The following is a 25,216-nucleotide window of genomic DNA, read 5'->3' on the forward strand; positions in this document are numbered from 1 at the left end:
AAAGCACATCCGGAAGTAATAAACCATCTCACAAAGCAAAACAGCAAGCATGTTTCTCCGTAGCGTATCTGGCATTCTTTACAAGTCTATTAATTTCTCTAGTGAAATCGGATCCTCTCGCGCCGAATAACTCCATTTCTGTTGCCTTTTATTTGTCCACCACCAAGGTGATGATGGGCTTCCAGAAATGGCCCAAGTGAGACCTAAGAAATATCTTTATCTCCACCTGAAGCAGCTCAATTTTGCTCCTGCAACATGTCTGACAGCCTCTGGTAGCTTAGTGAAGGCAAGTCCAGCCCTTCCTTAGGCTCTCTCCCTGTTTGCTCAAGGCTGGGGCTGCCCAGCGGTGCATGAATGAGAGCCTCTCTTCATGACTGCCTGCAGTTCTGCGGCAGGCCCCCTCCTTCTCCCACCTCCTTGCAAAACCTGCTCTCTCCTTCTCTTTGAGCTCGGCCCCTCTTGCCTGCCTGTGCTCCTGAGCTCTGCCCCTCCAGCTGGAGACTCAGGTTTATCTGGAGGCCAGGAGTCTCATTTGTAAGCTGAGATCCAGGAGGAGAAGGAGGGATCTGCTGGACCCTGGAGGAGCAAAAGGGTTCAGCTGCCTGGGAGAACTGAGGAGAGGCACAGCCTGGGCACCATGGCAGGATTCTCTGCTCTTGGGCTTTTCTTCCTTTGTCAGCTGTTAGCCACATCGTCTGCTCAGGTAAGGATTTTCATTTGTGTCTTACGCTCAAAAAACAGTTCTGTAAGAGGAAACTACATTGCAGTCTGTGTGTATTATGCCTACAGGATGCATATGGTAATAAGCAGGTTATTAAAGTCTGCATATTACTTGGGCTGTTACATACAGAGGAGTGTCTAGCAAACGGGTTTGTTTTGTACCTGCATAGGTAGGCTTTTAGCTCGTATCCTGCTGTGTAGAAAGAGCCACTTTAAAACTTTCTCTGAAAGTATTGCCTTCCTGTTCAGGTCTGCAGCTATGAGGGAAAAGCCTTGGGAAAGAGATATCTGTTGATGTAAGAGAAACAGTTTTCTTTCTCAATGAAGTAAAAAGTTGCTAATGAGAGTCAGATCTCCTATGATCGGGTTCTTCATGTGAATCAGATAATTTTTTTATTCCTTCCCTCAATCAGCCAATTTTTAAATTTTACACTAATAAAATAACATGTTTAATTTCTGATCATTTAAGACATGTGAAGCTATATTAAACTTCCCTGTATGGCATTAATATTTTTTGTAGGGAAGTAACTCCTGAGATTTTTCATTGTGTTAGTGAGGAATTTTTGCAGTCTGGCTTGGGAATTCAGAGCTGCCCTCATCTGCTGCAAGAGAGCTGCTTCCACAATGAAACCTTTGTTCATTGAAGCTACAGCAAGTTACTCTCTGGAGCCCTCTCCATAGAGAAGTCATTTATTGGACTTTTCTTTCCTTCCCCCCACCTCAGACTTCCTCCAAAATCCTAGATTTTCTTTTAGCATCCTGCTCAGAGAGAAGAGGCTTTCCCTTTCTCCTTTGCTGAGCTTTTCTTTACCTTATATCCTTCTATCTTCAGCTGTGTCAGTTTGGCTCTTCCATTGCCCCATCAGATAGGCAGGATGAATGCCATTTTTAATACTAAGAACTCTGCACCTATTTTCTCTGGGCTTTGCATCTCCTGCCCAAAATAAAGTGTGCCTGTAGGCGCTGAGAACCAAATCATATATAGCCAAATCCTAGCAACCAAGTCTGATTCCCAGCATAAGCCTTCTGTTTGATGACCTGGGAGCCCTGAGGTTATGCTCAGATTCAGAAGGGTTTTGCAAAGACCCTTGTTTGAGGCCTGAGCTCCTGTGAGTCTGTCCAGGATGGAGGGTGGCCCTGAGGGTTGGTGGTTTAGTGCAGACCTAGGCTTAGTGCTGCAGGACTCCATCAGTCATTGCTTTAGCCTATGTATTTCTTCTGATGCAAAAATAAACCCTTCTTTCTCTCTCTCTCTCTCTCTCTCTTTTCCTAATCCTTTCAGAGAATAGGACCACAAGGCCCTCCCGGACCCCGAGGACCGCCTGGACCATCTGGCAAGGACGGCATAGATGTGAGTGCCATACGGCAGAGGGCAGGCTCAGCTGAGGGAGGGCGAGGGGTGGAGCAGAGGCAGAGCAAACTCCCTCTGCCTTAGAAGAAGCCCTTCTTGTTCTGCAGACCTCCAGCCTTTGGGTCATCCTTCAGAGACGGATGGACCTGGAGAACCACCCACCTGCGGGAGCTAAGGGAAATGAAACCTTGTTCTGCAAGAGGTGCTGAGGAGCCTCAGTTTTTAGTGCTTTTCAAGATCATCCCTCTGTTTCAAGAAAGCATTCAGGACAAAGTTTATGTACAGAGATTTATGACTCTACCTGCAAAGTTGTATATTTTTCTTCTGCTATGTAGGGAGGAGGAGGAATGAAAATGGAGGATCAAGTCTATGGATACAATGTGGGCCAGCGTTACTGCATGTTCTGTAGTGCTGAGAGGTTTATTTGATGCTTTGGAGCATCCAGGTTTTTGGAGGCTCTGAGAAATTGAATTTAACATCCAGCCCTATATTATGCTTTTACTTACACTGGTTTTATTTTAGCAGCCTCAGTGTGGCTGTTCCTAATTTACATCAGTACAAGAGAGGTCAGACGGTCCATGTGTTTCTAGGCATGACAAGGTCTTTAGTGGCTGCAAGAGGCGAATGAAATATTTGGGCAACCTTTATTTCAGTGGGCAGAAGACTATGTCTAAGGCAGAAGATTATTTTCCACAAGACTTGGTGGAGGAGGCAAATTTGTTCTATTACTTTGAATTGATGTTTCTGTAGGAATAGAAAGTTTTCCTTCAGTGCATCTGTTGGATAAAGACTGTGTTGTGTTCTGTAGTCAGTAGCGGTTAAAAAGAGCATCAGTTGAGCTTCAGCAAGATGATATTGAACATGAAAGGCCAGCTTTTGATTTTGTTATTCAGTTTGAGTAGAGCTTGTCTATATAAGCTGCTTATAGATTTTTTATTTTAACACATCTAATGCAAGTTTTTTTGAATCAGGCCCTTAAACAGCCTTGAAAAGTTCTATTCATTCCATGCAGGCAATTTTCTTTTGTATGAGAAGGTAAAAAAGATGTGTTAGTTCCCTGGTAAATGGTGAACAAGGAGCTTTTGTGTCTACAGCAGTGAACTTTCATAGTGGCTCTGTAAGAAAGGCTGATCTAAAGAGAAAACCTCACTGATTTGCAGCTGTTCCTTCTAAAGTGTTCCTTAGACTAAAGCAGAGAGTTTACTACAAATCACACTCTAGTTTTGTAACACAAAAAGTTCAGAGCTGGTATCTTGGCAGTTTCTCTCTATTTTTCACAAAAGAAGGCCTAAGGAGGGCACACTGGAAGAGGCAAAAGATACTCTTTTCATGTTAGTCACAGTGAGTATGGGGAACTCACTGCAATGGGACATCTGTGTGGTCAGCAGACTTCAGGAAATGGTGGCTATTTTTGTGGATAGAAAGAAAAAGAAGGATTTGAGAGGGATAAAGCCCTTCAGACCTTACATTGTACAGCTGTCAGGGAATTGGAAAGGAACAAATTCATGCAATTATTTTTTCTTAATTCTTGCTTTCTACACAATATTTATACCTTCTTTATACCTGGAACTGCATCACTTATGTTTGCTCTTGGAAACAGGAACTCAGGCAGTGTTGGCCACATGAGCCTAGGCTGTTTTATCCATTGCTAAAAGATTCAGAATGTTCCCTGTGGGACAAGACCAAACAACAGCATCTAATTAATATGAAGAACTTGGTCCTAATTAATCAAACTGCTGAGTAAAGTATTTAAGGTGCTAAATCTTGCAGTCCTAGCTTGAGCTTGATGTGTTTACTAAACAGGAATAGTGTCTCATGTTGAACAGACTGAATCTATGTCTTTCTTATGGATCTAGATTGAGCCAGGTGTCCTTTTAGTGTGAGGTGGTCTCAGCTGTTCAGGGGCAGACTCTGAGACTGTTTCTGCTATTCAGTAGCATCTTTAGGCCTTTAAGGAACCGCACAGGAGAAGAGATCCAGAGCTGAGCTTTCTGTGGCTAGTGCTGAGCACATTCGTACAACCTTCTTGCTTAAGGGCTGCCATTTTTTTCTAGGAACACTCTCTGAAAAGTTCATGACACATGAAATCCGGCACTGCTTTGCATTTTCATGGCACTGAATGGGGAGGAACCTGTGGAGCCTGAGTGGTTGTTTCAATTTGACTGCTGCAATGAATGAATGAAAACATTATCTTACTCTTTAATAATGAGACTTTTTAAAGCATAATCAGAATTTTTCTGGACTATATATCTGCAAGTCTCCTGAGTCCTGAAAGCCACATATCTTCATAGATGGCTTTGGATAAATGCTGTGTAGGCAGAATCACTCAACAGTTTTTGGTTAAATGAGGGCTGCCAAGGTGTTCAACAGTCCCCTACTGTAGGCCTCGAATAGTGAGCAGTGCATAACACAACACATCAGGACATTTCTAAACAAACCTTGAATGAACCTCATAAGCACAATTTCTAGAAGCTGCTGCTTTGATTCGTGCCTTTTGGTGGGAACTGCAGCATTCAGTTCCTATGACATCTTTTATAATTACAGTTTTCAACATGCTTCACATCTCATGCTCGGTAACAAGCAAAGTATCTCCTTCCCAAGAACAGAAACAGCATGTTGTGATTGAAAGAATTAGTGACAAGTTCCTGTGAATTATTTCTGGAGATGTAATTCCCCAAATTGCTAATAAGTCATTGTCACTTCTCAAAAATCACACTTTTCCACTCCCCTGCCCCCTGTCTCCTGGTTTGACTTTAATGCAGACTTACTAAGAAAGAGTAAACTTCCTTCCCTCTCCTGTAACACTCCGGAGAGCACTTCCTTTTGCTGACAGCAGCTGCCTCTAATTCCCAGTGATCTGGCATTAGGGATATAAACACTGATTAGACTTTTGATTCAGCTGACTGAAATTCTAGTGCTCCTGCTGAGTTCCCCAGGGGTCCGTAACAGCAGGATTGAGGTTTGAGATGGTCTTGAACAGCTTTTGCTAATGGTGTGGCCTTGCTGTATGTATGTATTGCCATCACACAGGCCATAAAAAATGTAGGGGCTGGTAATGTAGAGTAATGAAGGGAGGGGGGTAAACCACCTATTTTACCTTTTCTAGCTGCTTTTCCAAACCATCCCTCCCAAATGAACTGCTCCTTTCATTTTCCTGCCAAGGGACCTTCCCCACCTATGATAATGATAACTATTTATGGAACATCTGTGGGCAAAGGACAGCAAAGGAATTGCTTCATCAAGCCAGCGCACAAAGATCCTTCTATTTAACGGCCCTGCAGTCTGTGACTTTGCTCAGTCCCAGTGCGGTGTGTAAATCCTTGCCTGTACAAATCAAAGCAACCAGTCTTGTGAGAGATTTGCCTACGGACTTCACAGTTGCCGACACAGTAAATATAGAAACATGCTATAAATTCCATCAGTTTGCTTCCTGCCTTATAACTGTGAATCGGCAGACCCACGGTGGGGATAGTGTTATAGAAATAACCTAAAAATATAGAATTAACTGAGCCTTGCTCAGTTAATAACTAGTCTGTTTCCATGCAGGTTTTCTTCTTCTAAGGTATCAGCATATCCTTTCCCCGCTGCTCACAGTACATGAGCCTCTCACAGTATTTAGTGCCCGTATCCTAAAGCCAGGAGGGAGGGCCCCGTCCAGAGAGCTGGGACACAGAGGAGCAAAGTGATTTGCCTTGGGATAAGATAGGGAACTGAGCCAAGGTCTTTGGCTTTGCAGCCAAGCTCCTTTCCTTTTTTCACACAGATGATTACCTCTTTCAGGGACTAACAATAAAACACAAATATCTTGTTGTCCAGGATTCACGTGAGCTCCTGAACAAGAGCTGCTGAGCTGGAAGGAGTGATTCAAAAACCTTTTGAATTTTGCTTCACCAGTATCTTTAATGCTGTTCTTACAAGTGGCTTTCCATTAGGATGGGGGAAAAAATGACCAGAGATTCTGTGGTGTAAAATGGTAGGTGGGCTTCAGAAGCCTTTATAAAATCCAGATTGTATGATCGGGTTAGGTAGAAATCAGTTGAGGAGGTTGTTCGTTTGCTTTTGTCTTCAAAGTTTAACCATATGAAGAAAGTCTCTGAACACAGTTTGTTCACTCTTCACTTGCTGATAGTCGCCAGCTCCTGGGAGTATCAGAAATTCATAATATGTCCTGGAGTGCTGGATCTTATCATTCCATCTCTTTCTTTCATCAGGAAGATGTGTGAAACCTGGAATAGTAAATCAGCTTGCTCTCTGTCCCACCTGCAGGCAAGCCAAACTGAAAATGAAATCTGAAATAATTCTGGATTAAATTGTGCATGTTGGGCATCATTCAGAATTGATTGATTCTCTCTGGGAGATGGGAAGTATGTGTGGGTTTCACTGAATCTGATATTGTAAATGTAGAAAAGGCTATCCAGGTTTTTCCTGCTTTAGGGTTAGCAGGATCCAGAGCACAGCAGCTTGATGAGGTGCTAAACGTGGCAAATCTGAGTGGGCTTAAAGGGAGACTTGAGCCCTGTCACCACTGGATGTGCAACTGTTGCAAAAGACAAGAGCAGGGAGAGGTTTGGCATTAACACTGATGTCTTTTCTCTTTCGTTTAGGGAGAGCCGGGCCCTCCTGGTTTGCCTGGTCCACCAGTAAGTATTTCTGATCAGTACCAACTTTTTGCTTTTGAGAAGGAAACGATATGCAAGTACTAAGGATTATACCAGGCTCACTCACCTCTTGATCTGCAGCAGGATTCCCACAAGCAGTCAGTGTACCCAGGTGAACTTGGTACTGACCCTGGGGACAAACACATCTTCCTGTTTCAATGCTAGAGGAAGCCATGTCTGAAATAAAGCTCACCCATCACCAGCGTAACAAAAACTGGCACCAATCCACTTTGGCATGGTTGGTTTTGGCATCAGACAGGGTATGCTTCAGCTGCCTGGTCTGCCAAAAGGTGCTGAAAATTGTCCCTGCTGGCATGGCTGTTTGCTTTGAACCACACTGTGATGTGTATACCCTTTTCCCTTTTTACCTCTGTGCTAGGAGCAGCTTATTGAGAACTGTATATTTAAGCAATTAATGGGGTTGCAGGGAACTGAGCCAGGGCACTGAAATGTGTTAGGTTTTGGATATGCACTAATGAAAATTTTCATCTCTCTGGAAGAATTGTTCTGTGTTGGATGCTTTAAGATTAACACATCAATAAATGAACTTCCGTTTTCTAGTCTGTTTCAACAGATGCCACATTTCTGTGGTTATAACATTAAAAATAATTTCCTGTTTATCTGGTTTAGGGGCCAAAAGGTGCACCAGGGAAGCCTGGAGCAGCTGGCGAAGCTGGATTACCTGGTCTTCCTGGAGTGGATGTGAGTATTTTGCCATCTTCTCTTAGACTTTAAATGTTTTACATAGGCACTGATGTTCTCCCAAAGCATCTCATCAACTTTCCTTGCATCTACTAGAAAAGCAAAGCGGGTGCTGGATCTACATATGTGTTGTGTGTTAGAGAAATTTTAAAAGATGAAAGTGCAGTTAGCACATTGGAAAGATCTCTGTTTTTTGCAGTGCCTATATTTATTCATTCTGAAATCAGAACCTTTGCATCACAGTTACAGGATTTGTTCCAGGTGATCAGTTTGGATCACATAATAAAGTATTCTGCATTTATGTAGCAACAGTGAGGAGAATGTACGTTAGCTATTGTCGTAGGATTAGTGGAAGAACATTGTATACTTACTATGCTAACTATGATGCAGAACTACCCCTTAAGCAACTTGTGCCTGATTAAGAAGCAAGGTTATGAAAAGTAGCTAAGTAAGCTGAAAGAATTTAGGTTTCCCTCAAGTTCTATTATAAATATATCCAGCCTGCTAATTTGGATTCAGGATAAATGTCTTAAATCATGGGTACAGACAGTATAGAGCAGCATCGTTCAGGGAACTGTAGTCCCTAGAACCAGACTGCTTAAGTCTTCCTCTCAAGTAACGTGTAGTTGACTGACATCCCTCTCCATGCCTCTGACCAGGTCTTCACATTATAGTGCTCTCTATGAGAACATGGAAGTGAGAACTGCCGGAAGTAAACTGTCTGCTGCTGTTGTCTTTGCTAAATGAAATTTGGAAGGTAGAAACTAGAATTAGTGAGCAAATTTTCCTGGTGTAGAAGGCTTTACAGGATCTGACTCCACAAGCCTATGTTCCCAAAGCAAAACTAACTCTCTAGAAGCTGGAATTTCATAAGTTTCAGAAACATGTAGCTACTTTTTTCCCCCGTAACATCTGTTAATAAGCTCCAAGTCATAGCTAAAGCAAGTGAACAGTTCTCAGATTCATAACTGGTAGGACTGCCCTCTTAGAGTAAAACTTTGCAGATCCTCAGAAGCACACTGGACAGTTCTGCAGGAATAGGAGCATCTGTTGGCATTTCTGGGGCAAAGCTTTTGGAGCGTCCTTCTGGCAATCCAGTCTCACATATTAGCTGAGGCTTGCAGATCACTGGTATGTTTTTTTTTTTTTTTTGCTGCAGATCTGAACAGATAACTGTGTACAGTCAGATTTTCACAGCTTGCCAACCTAATGCCATGGTAACTGAGTGTGTGTAAGTTCTTAGCGAGCACATTTTCTTTTAACAGCAGGCCAGGAGGAAGCATTCAGTCAGCTTCCACAGCTAAGCTGAGAGACAGCAACTCTAACTGCAATGACATGACTATATAGTTGTCCATCCACACCTAAAATGCATTGGGAACAGCAGACATTGAGTTGCTTCTTGTTCTTCCTATGTAACTGAACACAAAGAACATGGCTAGGCTCTCCTGAGAGCCGGCATTCTTGATAGAAAAAGTGACTGGGATTTCCTATAGCTCTTATTAATATTTATTTTGTATTCACACTTTCCTTTCATTTTCACAGGGTTTAACAGGAGCTGATGGCCCACCTGGCCCAACTGGGCCTCCAGGAGATCGTGTGAGTATTGCATTAGGCTCATTTAAATGAGCGTTGTCATCGATTGTAGTGACTTTTGGTTCTTTTGCAGATTGGTCATACAGGGGAGTTTGTTTATCTGTAAACCATTGCAGAATGTTAGGACCCTTGAAATGAAGCCCCAGATGGCTTTTATCTAAGCAGAGTGTGAGACTCATCTGTCTTGCAAGGTTTTGAATGGGTGTGGTTGGCCTCGGTAGTGAGAATCTCAGTGCAGAACAGCTCTTGTGATATTTTGAGTGTCTAAAAAGTTCCTTGAAGCACTCAAGGAAACAGCATGAAACACAGACTAATTAATAAGTTCATCAAAGTGAAGCTATTTCGACCTTTATTTGAAGTCTGAGTACACAGCCTTTATAATCACTGCTGCTATGTATTAACTATTTAAACTTTCACCTTCCATTAATTCTGGGGCTATCCATATGGTTGACATTATTAGTTGCTTCATTACTTTCCCACTCAGCATTGCAAAAAAATAAGAGGATTTTTTTGCTTCCTACGTACTGCAACTCTGCCAAGGGGGCACCACAGGGATAGAAAAGTGACTGCCTGAGATTTTACACATGCTCTTCAGATCCTCTATGATGGGACCAGGAAAGCAATTAAAACTCTGTTATGACATTAGGAACAAAATGTAAAAGAACCATTCAGCATACATTTTATCCAACTTGAATATGTCCTTGCTTCCCAGTGTGGTGAGGTAAGGGTTGCATCCAGAGCCTGTTCCATTTAATGAGTCACTGATCTCTTGAATTCAGGGGCTGCAGTAAATGGGTTGAACATAGATCACAGCATGGAGAGGTAAAAAGAGGTAGTGTTCGTACTGGACACTAACTTGTTCACTATTTCCTAATAATTTTTTTTTCACCCAAGCAGTTACCCAAATTTCAAGATTCTGACTTCTCTCCTTTAGCTGAAGAAATGAGTGATAGAGCCACTTGTCTTGATACAGTCCCCTTCCTTTCCAGTGTGCAAGGAACAGTTTCCTTGGTTGCTGGGAAAGTCAAAGAGCAGGACGCAAGTGTCTTAGTCACAGGTTCAGGCCTCCATCCACCAGCACTGTACTAAAAACTCTCTCCTTTGCTTTTCCTCAGGCCCATATTTCTCCACAAAGATCCATGAAATTTTGACCACTCTGACTGTCCAGCACCTTCTTGGAATTGTTCTCTCATTTTTAAAATACAGAAGTTTAGAAACACACAAAGAAGACTATAGGCAGTTTTGAGCTTCAAGCTTGTGCTTGGTGGTAATATTTGCCCACTTTAGCAAGTCCTAGTCTGCAGGGTAATCAAGTAGAATTACTGTAACTACATGCTCAGATTTGATGTGCTTTCCCATGTCCTACAACTCAATCTGTCAGCATGGGGCAAACTTTGGACCTGCTGTCATTTATGGGAGCTTTTCAAGGTCAGTGGTCCATCTTGAAAATTGTTTTAATTGGTCTAAAAAACCTGGGAAAAAAAGCTCCAATGCTCCAAAAGGACAGCATCATTATCCTGACTTTATTTCTTCTGTCCTGGTTTAAGAATGAATTTTAGTCTCACAGGATCATTGATATTAGCAGGCCTTTACTGACTGCTGTGGGATTGGTTCATGCTTAATACTACGATTTTTTCTGAATAAGCATCATCTTCTGAAGTGGACTGCCTAAGTGTGCATATGGCAGTGTGCTCATAGAAGACAGTCCATTTTTGCTAATATATTAATAATATTTCTTTTGCTCTGCATGTACCAACCCAGCAGACCAGCAGAGATTCGTGTCTAACCAGGGGCAGAGTACCATGAAGGTGGCATATAAAAACAGTTTGTATCATGAACACTCCTGTCACTCAGAGGACTCAGGTTTTCTCATGGTTCTGTTTTTAGACTGATCGGATTAGGTGTAGGTAGTCTTTCAATAAAAAATGGCTCATTTTTAGACAGGAGGAGCTGGATTCGTACCTCGCTGCTGGATATTGATGTCTTTCACTGAAAAGTTTCTTAAGACTATTTTGAAGTTCAATTCTTAACATTACTTATAATACTGAAAGCATCAGTAAATCAGCAGGTTTGTAAACAATTGATGAAGTGCTGGTGCTTTAAGAGTACATAATTCCTCATATTTATTTATGGATTCAGAATGTCGTGTTAGTCAAGTGTTTCTCATGCTCCAAAGCTGTATATTCAGAAATTATATTGCTTTAGAGTGAAAAATTACTTTGAGATTGTTTTCTAATCAAAAGAGAAAGAACATTGTCTGACTCACAACTCATTCTCCTGACAAGAGTAAGTTATTAAAACAGAGGTGTAAATTAGGGCCCCTCCTTTGAACTTAACAGAGTTGCCTCAGATTGCTCAGGGACTGAATGATCTTTTACAGTACCAGGGATGTTCACTACTATGTGATTCATCTTAGGCTCTCAAATATCAAAATGAATGAGTATGAAGTGCCAATGCTTGACACTTTGAGTCTGCCACAAACCTTCTGGCATCTGGGCCAGGTTGAAAGAGGCTTGCCGCTGGTTTCAGACGGGACAAGATTAGAGTGTAAGTCAGTAGCTGCCAGGAATTCAATGTTCTCTTTTTAAATGAAGTGATCCCAATTTATCCCATGGGCATCAGTGGTTGTAAGGACTTTGGGCTAAAGATAAAAGTGACCAAAAGAAAAGCAGAGTAACATGCAGCAAGAAAAGTGAATGAGCTGACATTTGCAACGGAGTTGATTTTTATTGGATTACAGTTCTTTCCTCATAAGGTGGTTCTTAATGAGGCACTTGGGTCCTTGGGATCTTTAAGTTTAACAAGGGAAAACATTTCTAATCTCGTTTGGTATGCAGAGCATTAGGAGAGGGCTGGAGCCATCCCTGGGATCACCAGCAAGCAGTCGTGGTCTGTGATACTTTCCAGGTCTGCCCATCTTGTTCTTTTGAGCCTAGGCGAGGACACAGTTTATTTTCACCTCAGGAAATCATTCCCCAGATGTCTTTTGTGCAGCATTTGGAGAACGTGTGGGAAACCAGTTTGGAGAATCTGGCTGGCCAGAGACTGTGGGAGCCTCATGCTGTATAGTCGCTCTTTCTCCTCCGTGTAGAGAGATGATGTTTTTTCTGGCCTGATTTTAACACAGTCTGTAAATAACAGTGTGGCTCCTGTGTTTGAGTCTGTCACCTTCTCACTAAGTTTGCCTTTATCTTAGAATAACGTCAGCTGAGAACAATACAAATGCAAGGTATTCAGCAGGGCCTTGAGCATCAGCATAGCTTGGAAAAATTCTCTGAGAGGGCCGTGTTAGTACTGTTGAGCAAACTCATGTCATTCGTCATTCACCCCAAATTAGACAGGCACTTCTTCACCTTCACTACTCCTTTTTTTGTGCTTTTTAAAATGAGTAACAAAATGATTCTGCTCTCATCAGCTGCCTGCCTTTGATGTTCCATTCCCCATCGCAGCTAAACCTGTTTCCTGAGTAGTCTCCAAGACATGAGGATGCCAGTTGGCGACACACAGGCAGCACCTCTGGGAAATACCTTAGCAGGTCCCTGTGCACAGTCCCACGGTGAGATGCCAGTCAATCAAAATGCTCCTACAGAAGGAAAATCTCTTCTCTCCACATGTAGCTTGTGGGCTGCTTTCTTCAGGCAACCTGCCACCTGGTATCCATAATGAGTGCTGCGGAAATGTTTCCGAGTTTTTATCCTCTAGTGGATCCACTTTTTAGAGGCTTTGTGTTATTTTTCCTTTGACAATTGTAATTGGTCTGCAATGGGTTGAATTGGGTCACACTGTCAGTTCCTATGCAGCTGTTCCTTCTGCTTCTGGAGCACTGGGCAATGGCAGACTATCTTACTGATGGTGCTAATTTTTCCACCTGGATATAGTAAGTTGTAAATAGTTCATTCCAGGGCCTTTGAGAGCTACCAGCTGCAGCTTAAGGTTGTGATGCAGTATTAGTTTGGGTCTTATCATTGTATTCTGGGTGCTCACGAGATGCCCAGAAGTTCAGCTTTTGCAAACTGAGTTCAGATTTTGAGCTCTAATTCAACCAAGATTTGCATACTTGTTTAGCATTAAGCACTAATGGGGGTTTTATGCCATTCAGGAACTCTCATAAAATTTGTTTCTTAGAAAACAATCTTGTATTTCAGTGAATTGTTTTTGCCAGGCCTGTTCACTACAAGATGTTTATATATATTTTTTAATCACTCTTTCCATCTTCATCATTCCTAATTTAGTTAAAGCTCCAGGTTTCTTTACATCACACAAACCTGACTTTTGTCATGGCATGTGATAGGGCTTTTTTTATAGATGATTCTTTGAGTGGGATCAGTTTAATATAGGAATTCTCCCAGCCTGACGCAGCTTTTTGAACCATTCTAAAGATGTTGCCACATTTCTCTCTCTAAGCAGCAGTCACAAAACAGCAACAAGATCAGAAGCAAGCGGCTTTTAGACCCTCATTCTGGTGTGCTGTCACGCAAGTGTTTTTTTTGGTTTGGGGTGGGGGGGATTGAGGAGGAGGGAATAACAAGCTTCTTAGTCACTGCAGTCCCAGGGAGCAGCATTAGAGTTGCTGATCATATCTACATTGAGATTTATCCTCTTGCTGACTAATGTTTTATTTATAGTGAATGCTGTATTGTACTTATACAAAACCTAAGCCTCTAATTATTGAAGTGAATGAGTCCAGGGATGATATTATTCATCAGCAACCACCCCAAGCCTGTATATAATATTCGATTAGGGAGGAAACATGCTTTTCTACAACAATTGTGTGCAGCAGTCCAAATCCTCTCTATGATTTTACCTGCCAAAACAGAACTGTCAAAAGCCAATTTTTCCATAACCTGTTGTCTTGCTTCATCAGTCTGTAGGCTCAGTGGCAATCAAACACATCATATAATGAAGACTTGTTTTATTTGTTCATTCTATACTTCCATTCACTTTCGGTTTCTGAATTACTGCCTATAATTAGTTTTACAGTCTACTGTCCAGAGTTGACATATTTGCAACATAATAAAGGGATTAAGAAGACTCACTTGTTGTATTATCTTTAGTTAAGCAGAAACTTAATAACTTCAAGAATTACTTCATTTTAGACTGAGACATAAGGTCACCAAATGGTAGTCAAGCTTAAGAGTAAAATGCAAATTGGAAAAAGGAGATTGGGGATTTGCCAAGGAAGCTAATGAAAAAGCAGAAGCTGCCAAATCAAGATGTCTTTGCTTGAAGGGAGAATGTATGAATTAATAAAATTCACTAGAACAAGTTCAAAGTTTTTAAATAGTTTCAGATAATTTAGTCGTCAGAACTACTTCATAAAATCATTTTGAATTTTCAAATCAAATGAATGAGATTGACTTTATGAACCTTTAGATATTCATGGAGATTAAGCTGAGGCCTTCTATGATTTATAGAAATGCCTAATCTTTTAGGAGCAGCTCATGGTCATCTCTCAGATGTACCTGGCAGATGGTTGTTTGGGACCAGTTCTGAACATTCCTCCTTTCTGTCTTAAAATATTCTTCAGCCAAATAACAAATCAGGAGTGTCAGAGTTGTCATCCATAAGTGTTTGTCTTTTTATCTGTAGAAGCTAAGCATCTGTAATCATGTGCTGTTCCCATAGGACACTGATGGACTTTTCTAGCAGAGCAAACATTGGCATCCTGCCATGTGGAATTTTTTTTTTTTTATCCGTAATTGTTGACCTGCTGATTTATGTTCTGCTGTTTGATTCCTGTAGGGTGCATTAGGACCTGCTGGACCACCTGGACCAGCTGTAAGTAACTCTTAGAGCTGCATATATAAAGGTGGTGCGTAATGTTGTGTGAAAACCATCACCGAGAGAAGATAAAAGCCTAGTATCCTAAATAAAGGGATCAAGCTCAAATGAATTAAAAATTTGATTGAGATTGTTAAATATGTATGTTTGACCTGTTTTGGTAACCCAGGGCCTGTTCTGAGACTGAAATGATAAAAAGCAATACAGTTTGGGAGAAAGACTGACATGTCAAATGCTCCCTCCGTTAGACAATGTCTTTCATATTGTCTTAAGAAAAAAAAATAGCCTCATTCATATATTGACTTATTCAGCTGCATAAAAATTTCTAGTCATTCTATGCTCATTTTGAAATCCATATAACTTTGTTAAACACCTCGTAATTTATTGGCAGCACATTTAATCTTAGTTATCTGGGTCACTGGGATGATAGAAGAATCATGCTAAGCTGATGATGATCAGAACTGATGTCCTTGTTAAAAAAAAAAAAAAAGACACCCCTCAAATCTTTTCTTTCAAATTAAATAATGAATATATATCCACATTCGCTACAAAGCCTAACAATTTCTAAACATAACTTCTCTGATAAATCTATTTTTGAATGTTGCATCTAAAAAAGATAGTATTGTAAGGCTAAGCAAACTATCAGCCTTTTACAACAATTATTAGTATCTCAGTTTCTTGATGAAGTGATCAAGCAAGCTGAGCCTAATTGTGGAGCTTACTGCACCAAGTGAAATACTTGAGTTCTTCTGGTGAGCTGGAGGACGAGCTGGAGACAGAGTGCAGAAGCAGTCACCACACTTTTTTCCTTGCCTGTTTAAATGTGCTCTCCGGGCACAGGAACCGAGCAGGAGAGAAAGACTAGCAGGTCTTCGCGGGTGTGGCACTGCAGCGAGTGTAGGTGTCTTTTGTTGGATGTTAGATAAACAAATTAGAATGTTGTCTTCAAAAATGTGTCCCATTGTCACATCGTATGTGGCTTTCTTTAGAGAAAAGATATCTCTTAGGTAACAGGGATATAAAGGGAATACAAGTTATAAGAGGCAACAAAAGTGTTCATTAAAATACTCCAGCTCTGCTTTGATTGCAAATTACAATAATTAGGGGCAGGGGAGTGCTAAGGAAATTTAAGGAAAAAAATTAGAGAGTCATTCTCTGAGGTGTTGCTCGTCTTCATATGTTCACTTTCTAAGTGATTTTCTCCTAATGTTGATTCCAGGGCAAAGGACTACCAGGACCTCCAGTAAGTAATGAGACTCTTTTTCAGAAAAGAAAAAAAGGTTTAAACTATCATATTAACTTTATTGGGTATTCTAAGTTTTTTGACTGAGTGTTACACATCCACCCCAAGCCTTAGATCCTTTCCGTATGCTGAGCAGAGGGATACGGCATTCTGCATGTGGGTAATATTGTGCTTTTTTGTTCACCCTGACCACAAAGCATTTCGCCACTGATGTAAATTCAAAGCACAACAGCCTTGCAGTTGCCAGAGGTGGCCATTTCCACAGCAGCTTTCATTCAGTGGGTCCAGGGCTATCTCAGAACTGCCCTGTGTCAGAGAAGAGAGAAGGTGTTAGTAACGTGTTATAACAACATCAGGAGCATGTTAGGGAGCCCAAGGGGATAGAACAAAAGAAAAGGGTGGGCATCAGTAAACTGATTGTTTGGGTGCAGGATTGGGCTCTTCTGCACTATTAAACAAAGCCAAACTGTTTGCCCCTGGACTGTGGGAGCTATGTGAGGTTGCCAAGGATGTAAAACTCTTCTCCCTTTGACAGGGGCCTCCAGGACCCAGTGGACTCCCAGGCGGAAATGGATTTCGGGGTCCTCCTGTGAGTTTCTTCTACCATTTGATCCCCACTTACTGAAAATGCTGCAGCCATGGAAAAATGAAGTTCATTTCTGGCCCTTTATTTTGTTTTGGAAGCATGATGAGCAAGATGCTGCAAGCTCTACAAAAGCCCATACTGTGCTATTTCTTATATCAGCTTGTGCAGGGTCACTCCAGTCCACCAATGCAACGTCAATGGTTTGCAACTGCTTGCAGCGGTATCTTCCTTTACCAGCTGTGAGCAATAACAAAAGAACAGCCAATGTCACAGTAATGGTGGTCAGTTGCCAGATGTCATGCACTTTCTTTACTGAGAAATTTATTCCACCTCTTTCAATATCTTTGATATGAAGCAAATGAGCAAAATGGGCCTGATTCTTCAATCTGACTGGACCCCTTTTGCAGAAGCAAACACTCATTTTCGGTGCCCACAGCTCCACTGGAAGTGCAGAGCACTGAAAGCAGGGAATGTAGGTGCAGAATATATTCTTATCCGCCTCCCTATACTTGCTTATACATCTGCTATTTTCTTTGCAGTCACATAATCCTTTGCCAAAGGAGAGGTGCAGTTTACCTCCTTGGTGATACCTTCTTGCCACTCATTCACAAATAGGCCATGGTATTTAGTAATAACCCTTTCTCTCCCTTCACATTTTCATTCAAGTGGTTCAGATGGGAAATTCTTACTTTTTTTTCTCTCTCTTTTTAGGGGCCTTTTGGTCTGCCAGGTTTCCCAGGGCCTCCTGGACCTCCCGGACCTCCCGTAAGTTGAGGCTTGCTAATAAATGTGAGAAAATTCCCCATGAGGAGTTCAGGATTTTTGCGTTACTGCCAGAACATGCATGTTTTATTTGCTGTTATTGCTGTGAGCACTCCCTTCCCGGGCTAAATTTCAGCAGGCCATAAACACTGTGCCCCAAGGAGAGCAGTGACTGTTCATGGGCTGCACTTCCATCTGCTGATTCTGTCGTTGCTATTTGTGCTATAAGGGGTCAAGGAATCTCACAACGTCCAGCCTTTATGGTGTAGGCAGATCGCAGGGTAGACTTTTTGTCCTTTCACATAAGAGCTGATTGGATCATTACAGGATTTATCTTTTTGTCATCATACACTCCTGAGAGAGGCCTCTTGTGAGAGTGGTTGAACCTAGCACCTGCAGCCAACTGTTCAGCTGCACTTGCAAAGCCCTGGGAGATGTGTTGGGCACCATGCATGACCCAGCCCCAATGTGGGGCAAGAGAGTCCTGCCACAAGGCAGCACAAGAGCAGGCCACTTAACCTTAGAGCAAGCAGGGCTTGATACTAGCAGGCCTCCTTTGGGTTTGCTGTATTTTTTTCTGGAGAGTAAAATAACTGAATTGGACTGTCTTTCACTAAGAACTTCCCCTGGGCCTGGAGGAGGACCAGACATGGTGGTGCTTCTCAACCACTGCCGTCATGTCCTAAGGCTCAAAGCTCTTTTCCTAGCTCAGCTGTGGGTCTCCGAAGGGATAGATACATGGCTGACATGTCTGTTTTGAGGACTGGTGCAGCTCATAATGTTTGTGACAGCTCTGGGTTCGGGAACTGCAATTTGCACTGTGTGACTAGGTATCCAGTGCGCGTTGATTCAGCTGTGTCTGTAAAGTGCATTTTCTAGACATCATGCTCCCTCTTGTTGTTTGTCTTAATGTATTTAAAAGCGCACGTTTTATGAACTGCAGGGTCTTCCAGGCATCCTTCCTGATGGTGGTGGGGATCTTCAGGTAGGTTTTTCTTTGTGATGAAAATATTTTGTGTTTCAATCTCTGATGTGATTTTTTTGTTGACATATTTGGGTGAATGTGAAATCATTTAACATGTACCAGACAGACCTGTAGACACAGGTCTAAATGCTGTATCATACAAGCCCCCTGCATTCATAACTGTTTACAAAACTGAGGTGTTTTTTCAGGGAGGTGGATATAGTAGGGCTGATCTTGTGCTTGATCTTGCTTTCCAGTTTGCTTTCCAAAATGCAGGTTTGCATACATTCTTCATTTGTCAGTTTAACAACAACAAGTTTAACGTTTGACAAATGACAGCAACTTTTCACACATCTGTTTCCAACCCTGCTTTGTAAAAGAAAAGGTCATACATGTTGCACTGTTTATTTCCATGGATGATCATACTGCATTCCTATGGGTATATGCTTTATTTAGACATTCTTCTATATGTGAAAGTTTTGATTCCTGTATTTCAAGGGAATAAATAGTGTGTTAAGCCAATGAATGATGGAAGTAATTTTTCTAGATTTCACAGCTGTTGTTGTGACAGCATCTTTGGTTTTCTAAATGGCATGCCCCAAAAAAGCTCAGAAACTATTTAGACTGCGTTGTTGGAAGTCATGTGGAACTTAATAGAAAATGATACTATTTTTGCAATTTTTATTTAAGTTATCCTGTGGAATATATTAGAAAATTGTATTCCTGCTAAAGAGGTATAGCCTGAGGTTTTATTCAAAGAAACAAACAAACAAAAGCTGCAGAAAAAAATCTCATTTATACAGTTTTTGGAGTACAGGCCCTAGAGCTCCCACGGATTTCCACTAGGGGCTCACCCAGCCCTAGACATCTGCAGATAACAGCTTATTAGTCTTCCGATTAATTTTTCACTAGGTCCCCTTCCCATAATCTCTAAAGCATATACTTTTTTTTTTTTTTTTTGATTCAGTGAGTTGCCTCATGGAAATCAATGGTGGTCCACATGAGCATAAAATTCAGTATGTTCCTAATGGTTTGCAAGACACAGATCCAGCTTCACTGGAAGACTGTGGTTCTCCAGCATTTGGGGCTGTGAACCACTGTCAGCTCTCAATTTCTTATAGTCCATCCTGAACCTTTCCAGCAAACTCTGGAGTGCAGTCGCTCTCAAAGTGAAGCAGGCCAATAGTAATCCATGATCTTGTGCGTAATCTGTGGCCTGTGGACCAGTTTGGGACACTCTGCCATAGCAAAATGCCAGAGGACGCTTCATTCTGTGAATGAGCATGCTATAGTGGATGTAGCGAAAAGCCCACTAATGTGTGTTTCCAAATATGGCCTCGTCCCCTCTCTCTAGTAATGAAAGTAGCTTCCCCAGATGCATGTGTGTGCTTGATAAACCAGAAAATGCTTCTGTTTCTTGCAGTGCCCAGCTTTGTGCCCACCAGGTCCTCCAGGTCCCCCAGGAATGCCAGGGTTCAAGGTAAGAAAAATGCCACCTGCAAATAAAAGGGATTGCCTCCTGAAACAAATGCTTCTATGAGCCCCAAGGCTGAAAGTATAGCTTAATCTTAAACTGTTTAACATGCAGTCCACTTCTCTTGTATGCACTACACCTATCTAAACCAGCCAAGCATTATCCTGAGTGTATGCTGTTGAGACAGAAACTCCCTAAAGCAGTGAAGTGTGAGATAAGAGTAGGATGAAGGGCCTGATCCTGCCCTCTTTGCAATAGCAGCTCTGCTGCTGAACTCAATTCTGTAAAGTCCTTAGGCCCAGCAAAGTTCATGTGAACGCTTCCTTCAACTGCAGCAAGAAGTTTTACATTCTTAAAAGTAAGTGTATGCATTTACAGGTTGCACAGGTTTGTGACTCTGACCCCTTGCAGATGGTAGCCTTTGTTAAATACAAGTTTTGACTACTGACTTTGACAACTACTATTCATTCTGAAAAGTGAAATTTAACCCCTTACATAGGGTGAGCATAAGGATTAAGCAGCAAACAAGCCTTGCAAGATGGCCTTGTTTTTTGGACTCAGCTGATAATCTAGAAAAAATGGACAGTAGCACTATAGGGCTGTCTCAAGAACATTGTGCTGCCTTTTCAGGGTTCAGAGTTGTAAAAAAAATCTCTTCAGTTCTTAAATTGTGCTCACAGAGCCTGTGAATATAGAGATACATATTTTACTGTAGCGAGGCATAACTCCAATTATAATTTCATTGTTGTTTTATTCCCTGTCTAGTGGCACACAGCTTTCTGTTTATGTTGTTTGATGCTCACACAGAAATTCTAGGTTGCAACCCTCAAGAAACCTCACTCAGCAGTTAAACCTCCTCTGCTCCGTCCCCACCGTGATTCACATGAGTTCTGTATAGTGGGTACACTCCAATAAGTAGCTGAAGTAACAGGAACTGTGATCTTCATAGCAGAAGTTGGCAGGAGGTGGAATATCTCCTGGGAAATGTTCTCAGTTTCTTATGAACTGGGCTTTTTGCAGATCTGTTTGGTCTCTGAGCTGAGTCAGAGATATCATTGGAAACACATAAATTTTAGGGCATGACTGTTCAACCTTCGTAGCCTATGAAATGGAAAGATCTGTGAACGTCTTCAATTAGGATGCAAGTGATATGTAAAACCACCTGCATGGTGAGGAATAACATCAGCCATGGCTGAAATTAGTCTGTGTCTCTCCCACAATAGCAGGAAGGGAGCCAAGACACAAACTGAATCTGAGTTTTATATAAAAGATTTCAGAGACATGGATTTCATTGCAAGGCTGATGATGCAGACATTAAAGATTACTTAAACAAAAGGAAAGTTAAAGATGCAGAATGTGGTTTTCAGAGTATCTCAGCCCCGATTTTAAAAGCCTTGGAACTGAGTCCTGATCACTGACCTGGTTTTGAGAATTGTATCCAGAGACCTGTAGCCTAGTCTCACTTCAAGTCACTCCTGAAAACTGAATCTGGTTATTTCTTGAAATCATATCAATTCTGACACAGTGATGCCCAGCACAACAGACAGGAATGGTTCACGGCTAGCTAGTCCCGAAACAGGTCTTTTCACATCTTTATAGCACAGGTATAGGTTATTTTCGCAATAAGTTCTTTATACATTACTTTGGCTTAGATCTTAAAATTACCTAACAAAAATTAAATTTTAGAATAAAAATACTGGAATGTGGTTCTTTTGGGCTCTTATTTCTAGGGGCACACCGGCCACAAAGGAGAACCTGGTGAAATAGGAAAAGAAGGAGAGAAGGTAAGCTTCATTTTAAGGAGGGTGGGAGAGGATTTTTCCTCTTGAAAAGCACCATAACAAAGTGTTTTTTCAAGAAGATGGGAAGAAGTGACACAGTTGACTGAATAACAAAGAGAAATTGAGGTTTTGATTGGGCTTGTCATATGACTGAAGTGTAATTGCTTCCATTGCTCTGTATGTATGTCTGTGTGTTAATACTTCAACAAGATTTATCTTCCCAATAATCTTAGTGTTGAAAATCAGCTTCATAAGTTAACTCCTATTGTTTCATATGCAGGGATGTCAGCTCAGGAAAAAGCCCTGCATTAATCACTCAGGTAAATTCCTGACTGATCAAGTATTCTTGCACGTAGAAGAAATTGTGCATAATGTAGAAGCAAATTCTAAAGCCTAAATCTGAGTGGGAGGGAGCTCAAGGAGACATAAGATGGGAAGGTACCTGGATTTGGATTGGCAGGCTCAAACTGTCTCTTTTCTGGTCTAATTCATTTTTCTCTCTCAGGGTAGTCCTGGCCCTCCAGGTCCTCCAGGCGTTCCTGGCAGTGTTGGCCTGCAGGTAACACCTGCTTTTCAGACCGATCCCTGTGACCTTTTCACTGTGAAATTGAATGGCAGTGTTAGTTATTTTGCATTGCTGAAACAGCTATTGCCTCTGCATGATAAGAGATATGAAAGTTAGTTGATGCTGGTGGGAAGAATCCTGCTTGCTTCACTGAGCTTTAAGTCAGGTCCTGGTATTGGCACGTCAGCTTGCATGAAATATCCAAGAAATAGCTGTTTTTTTGCTGGTGTTCTTTGTCTGAATTTAAAATTGAGCTCTGGACTGGCTTGAGAGCCTGGCGAGTGGCTGGAAGAGAGCAGGCACTCTGAACTCATGTCCTGTATGGTGGAATCCACACAGTGTCACTTGCTCAAAGATTGTCACCAACAGGCAAAAAGTCTTGTCTGTGCATCAGAAGCTATTTCTGTGTTGATAAGTTGCTATATCATTCTGTTTTATGTTTTAACAGTGGTTAGGTTTTAATTGATTTATTTTCTTAATTAGGGTCCAAGAGGACTAAGAGGACTGCCTGGTCCAATGGGTCCAGCCGGTGACAGAGTAAGAAAAACCTTCTGATTTTCTCACTGCACCACCAGTTTCCCCCCTTGCAAAGTCCAAATGGTCGGTGTACATTTGTCCTTGCTGAAGACCACTGGGGAGCACATAAAGATGCAAAGTGCAGGCCATTTCCTGCACATCCTCCAGACAGACCATCCATCCAAAGGCAGGAAGAGTCTCTATGTCTGAGGGATTCACAGGATCAAACCCAGTGTTACTTTGAGCATTCAGACAAGGACAAAGTGCTGCCTCAGCAGGACTGACCGTGCTACAGAATCCTGCAAAAAAATGAGAAGCATTTTGTGAATAGTTAAATCTCTACCCCTCTCTGCTTACAAGAGAAAGCCAAAGAACCACTGAACGGATGGAGATTTGCATGATATGGAAAGTCTCCAGGAACACCAGGGTTTCAGGTCTGATGCTGCGCCAAAGACTTCAGGAAGAACTGGATTAATTAACCTCTAGCTAATCATGATCTTGGTATTTTGCCAGGATCCCTTGACCACTGATCTAGAGACTGAATTGTTTGTGTTTGAGAAAGCCATGCCTTAATCTAGGAATGTGAATGTTTTCAAGATGTCAAGGCAATGAATGATATTGGTATATCATAGAGATAATGGTAGGGAGAGTCACAGTAGAAAAATAGCTCATTCAGAAAGGAACCTTTTGCAAGACTGTATTACAAACTAGCGAGAGGTATGGGGTGTCTTTCAAGGGTGCTGTGTTTTCTTAGACTACAATATGAGGTAGGGACTTTACCCTCTGCCAATGACAGCATTACAATTAACATATTTTTCTTTGCAGGGTGACATTGGTTTCAGAGGGCCACCTGGAATCCCAGGACCTCCAGGGAAAGTCGTATGTATCCATTTCTTGGTGGCCTTTTTGGCTTCATCTTCCACAATCGAAGTTTCAAGTCTACCTTTTCTGCACTAAGCTCTTTCCTGTCAGTTAACAGTGGGGATGTGTTGACCATCTCAATCAGATTATCTCCTTTGCCTTTTTCTCTCCAGTTAGAGCAGTATCATTTCACCTGACCCAGATTTCATGATGTCTTTCCTTCAGTGATGCCCCATGTGCATTCTGCCACATTTTACCACGTTTACCACATTTTACCACAAATTTACCACATTTCCAAAGCTCTCTGTTCTTGGCTGCTTTAGCAGCTGTGGGCAAATCCATGTAGACCTCTGTTTCTTTCCTGTGTTGTACCTGGGTAAAGCTCTTCTTGTGAAGAAGAGATCTAGGGAGGACTTAGTAAGTGTTGTCCTGAGGCTACTTCCTTTGGGCCTTGATCTATGGTTAGATCACAGCTCACAAGAGCTTTTGCTACAAGGCAAAAACAGTCAGTTGTGCATTAAAGATGCGATCCTTTTGCAAAGCTGTGAGGTGAAAAGAAGGGTAGGAGAACACAGAGCCTGCACACCTAACTGTGGACAGACCCCTTTACCCTCTTTAATGTGCCGAAATAAGAGACTAAAGCTGCTTCTGCAGAACTGTGGACTTCTTGATGGCATTTTCCACTGCTCCCTAGCTTGTCATCCAGCCTCTCCTTAGTGTGGTTAACGTAACATCAATTTTACAGCAGACACCTTCATTTATTTGTGACAGGCAACACATCACAATCTGTGATGATCCCAAGGCAGTACCACCCTCTGGGGATCCTTCCCTAGTCTTTACAATTACAGAAGAAATTAATCTGAACTAAAATTAAATGAAGTACTGTCCATCAACCATTAATTATGCCAAGAAGGACATAGGCAGTAAATATTAATTTTTTTTTCTTTGACCCTATTTCTATATTGGTTAAAGAAAGTGCTTCAGAAAATGGAGGGAAACATGGTCTCTGCCCTAAGGGACTGCTAGTGAAGTCCCTGCTGCGATTTGTCTGTGTACCAGGAGTTACAGAGTGTAACTAAGAAATTACAGCCGAGATCTGGGAGATGCGTATACTTGTGTCTGGCAGTGGTAATGCTAGCAAACAGCACAAAGAAGTCTTCATCATTCACACACTTGAAATATTAGTCTTTGTCACTGTGATGAAGATGCTTAATGGCTTTTCCCCTATTGTTACAGGGAGACCAAGGAAACAAAGGACCTCAAGGATTCAGAGGGCCCAAAGGCGATACTGTAAGTGCAGTAAAGCACTAGCCTGCTAAAGTATTGAACATGAGATTCAAAAGAGTCTATCTTACAGCTTTATTATGGCCCGTGCGCTTAATTTATTTTTTAATGCTTTACAGCATCCCTTCTTAAAGCAGAGTGGGATTTGAAAACTTCCTTGTTAATAGCTGAGAGGCAGGTACAGGAAGATTACACTGGCAGGGGATAGCTGGAAGTCTTTGCTGGAAGATAGTTCTTCTGTGTTTTACTGTCAGCATTCTGTGTGTGTTCAGTCATTTTATTTAATTCTGCCTATAAAAAAGGGCTAATTGTTCTTATATACATCTTCTAAAACGCTTTGGGAACTGTGGATGAAAAAAACTAATTAGTGGAAAT

General features: G+C 41.7%; 1 protein-coding gene across 1 annotated transcript in view; it reads left to right on the forward strand.

Annotated features, from left to right (window-relative positions):
* Window positions 1-318: 318 nt before the first annotated feature.
* COL9A3 (collagen type IX alpha 3 chain) overlaps window positions 319-25,216 on the forward strand; it is a 44,171-nt gene continuing 19,273 nt past the window's right edge. Inside the window, exons 1-16 of the mRNA XM_062589350.1 lie at window positions 319-703; window positions 2,003-2,071; window positions 6,676-6,711; window positions 7,360-7,431; window positions 8,974-9,027; window positions 14,767-14,802; window positions 16,025-16,048; window positions 16,584-16,637; window positions 17,346-17,399; window positions 18,340-18,381; window positions 19,784-19,840; window positions 21,565-21,618; window positions 22,121-22,174; window positions 22,664-22,717; window positions 23,522-23,575; window positions 24,794-24,847. Of these exons, the coding sequence (XP_062445334.1) occupies window positions 638-703; window positions 2,003-2,071; window positions 6,676-6,711; window positions 7,360-7,431; window positions 8,974-9,027; window positions 14,767-14,802; window positions 16,025-16,048; window positions 16,584-16,637; window positions 17,346-17,399; window positions 18,340-18,381; window positions 19,784-19,840; window positions 21,565-21,618; window positions 22,121-22,174; window positions 22,664-22,717; window positions 23,522-23,575; window positions 24,794-24,847 (834 nt within the window). The 5' untranslated portion in view covers window positions 319-637. The remainder of the gene's footprint in view (window positions 704-2,002; window positions 2,072-6,675; window positions 6,712-7,359; window positions 7,432-8,973; window positions 9,028-14,766; window positions 14,803-16,024; window positions 16,049-16,583; window positions 16,638-17,345; window positions 17,400-18,339; window positions 18,382-19,783; window positions 19,841-21,564; window positions 21,619-22,120; window positions 22,175-22,663; window positions 22,718-23,521; window positions 23,576-24,793; window positions 24,848-25,216) is intronic.

The sequence above is a fragment of the Rhea pennata genome, chromosome 16, assembly GCF_028389875.1.
Source record: "Rhea pennata isolate bPtePen1 chromosome 16, bPtePen1.pri, whole genome shotgun sequence".
NCBI lineage: Eukaryota > Metazoa > Chordata > Aves > Rheiformes > Rheidae > Rhea > Rhea pennata.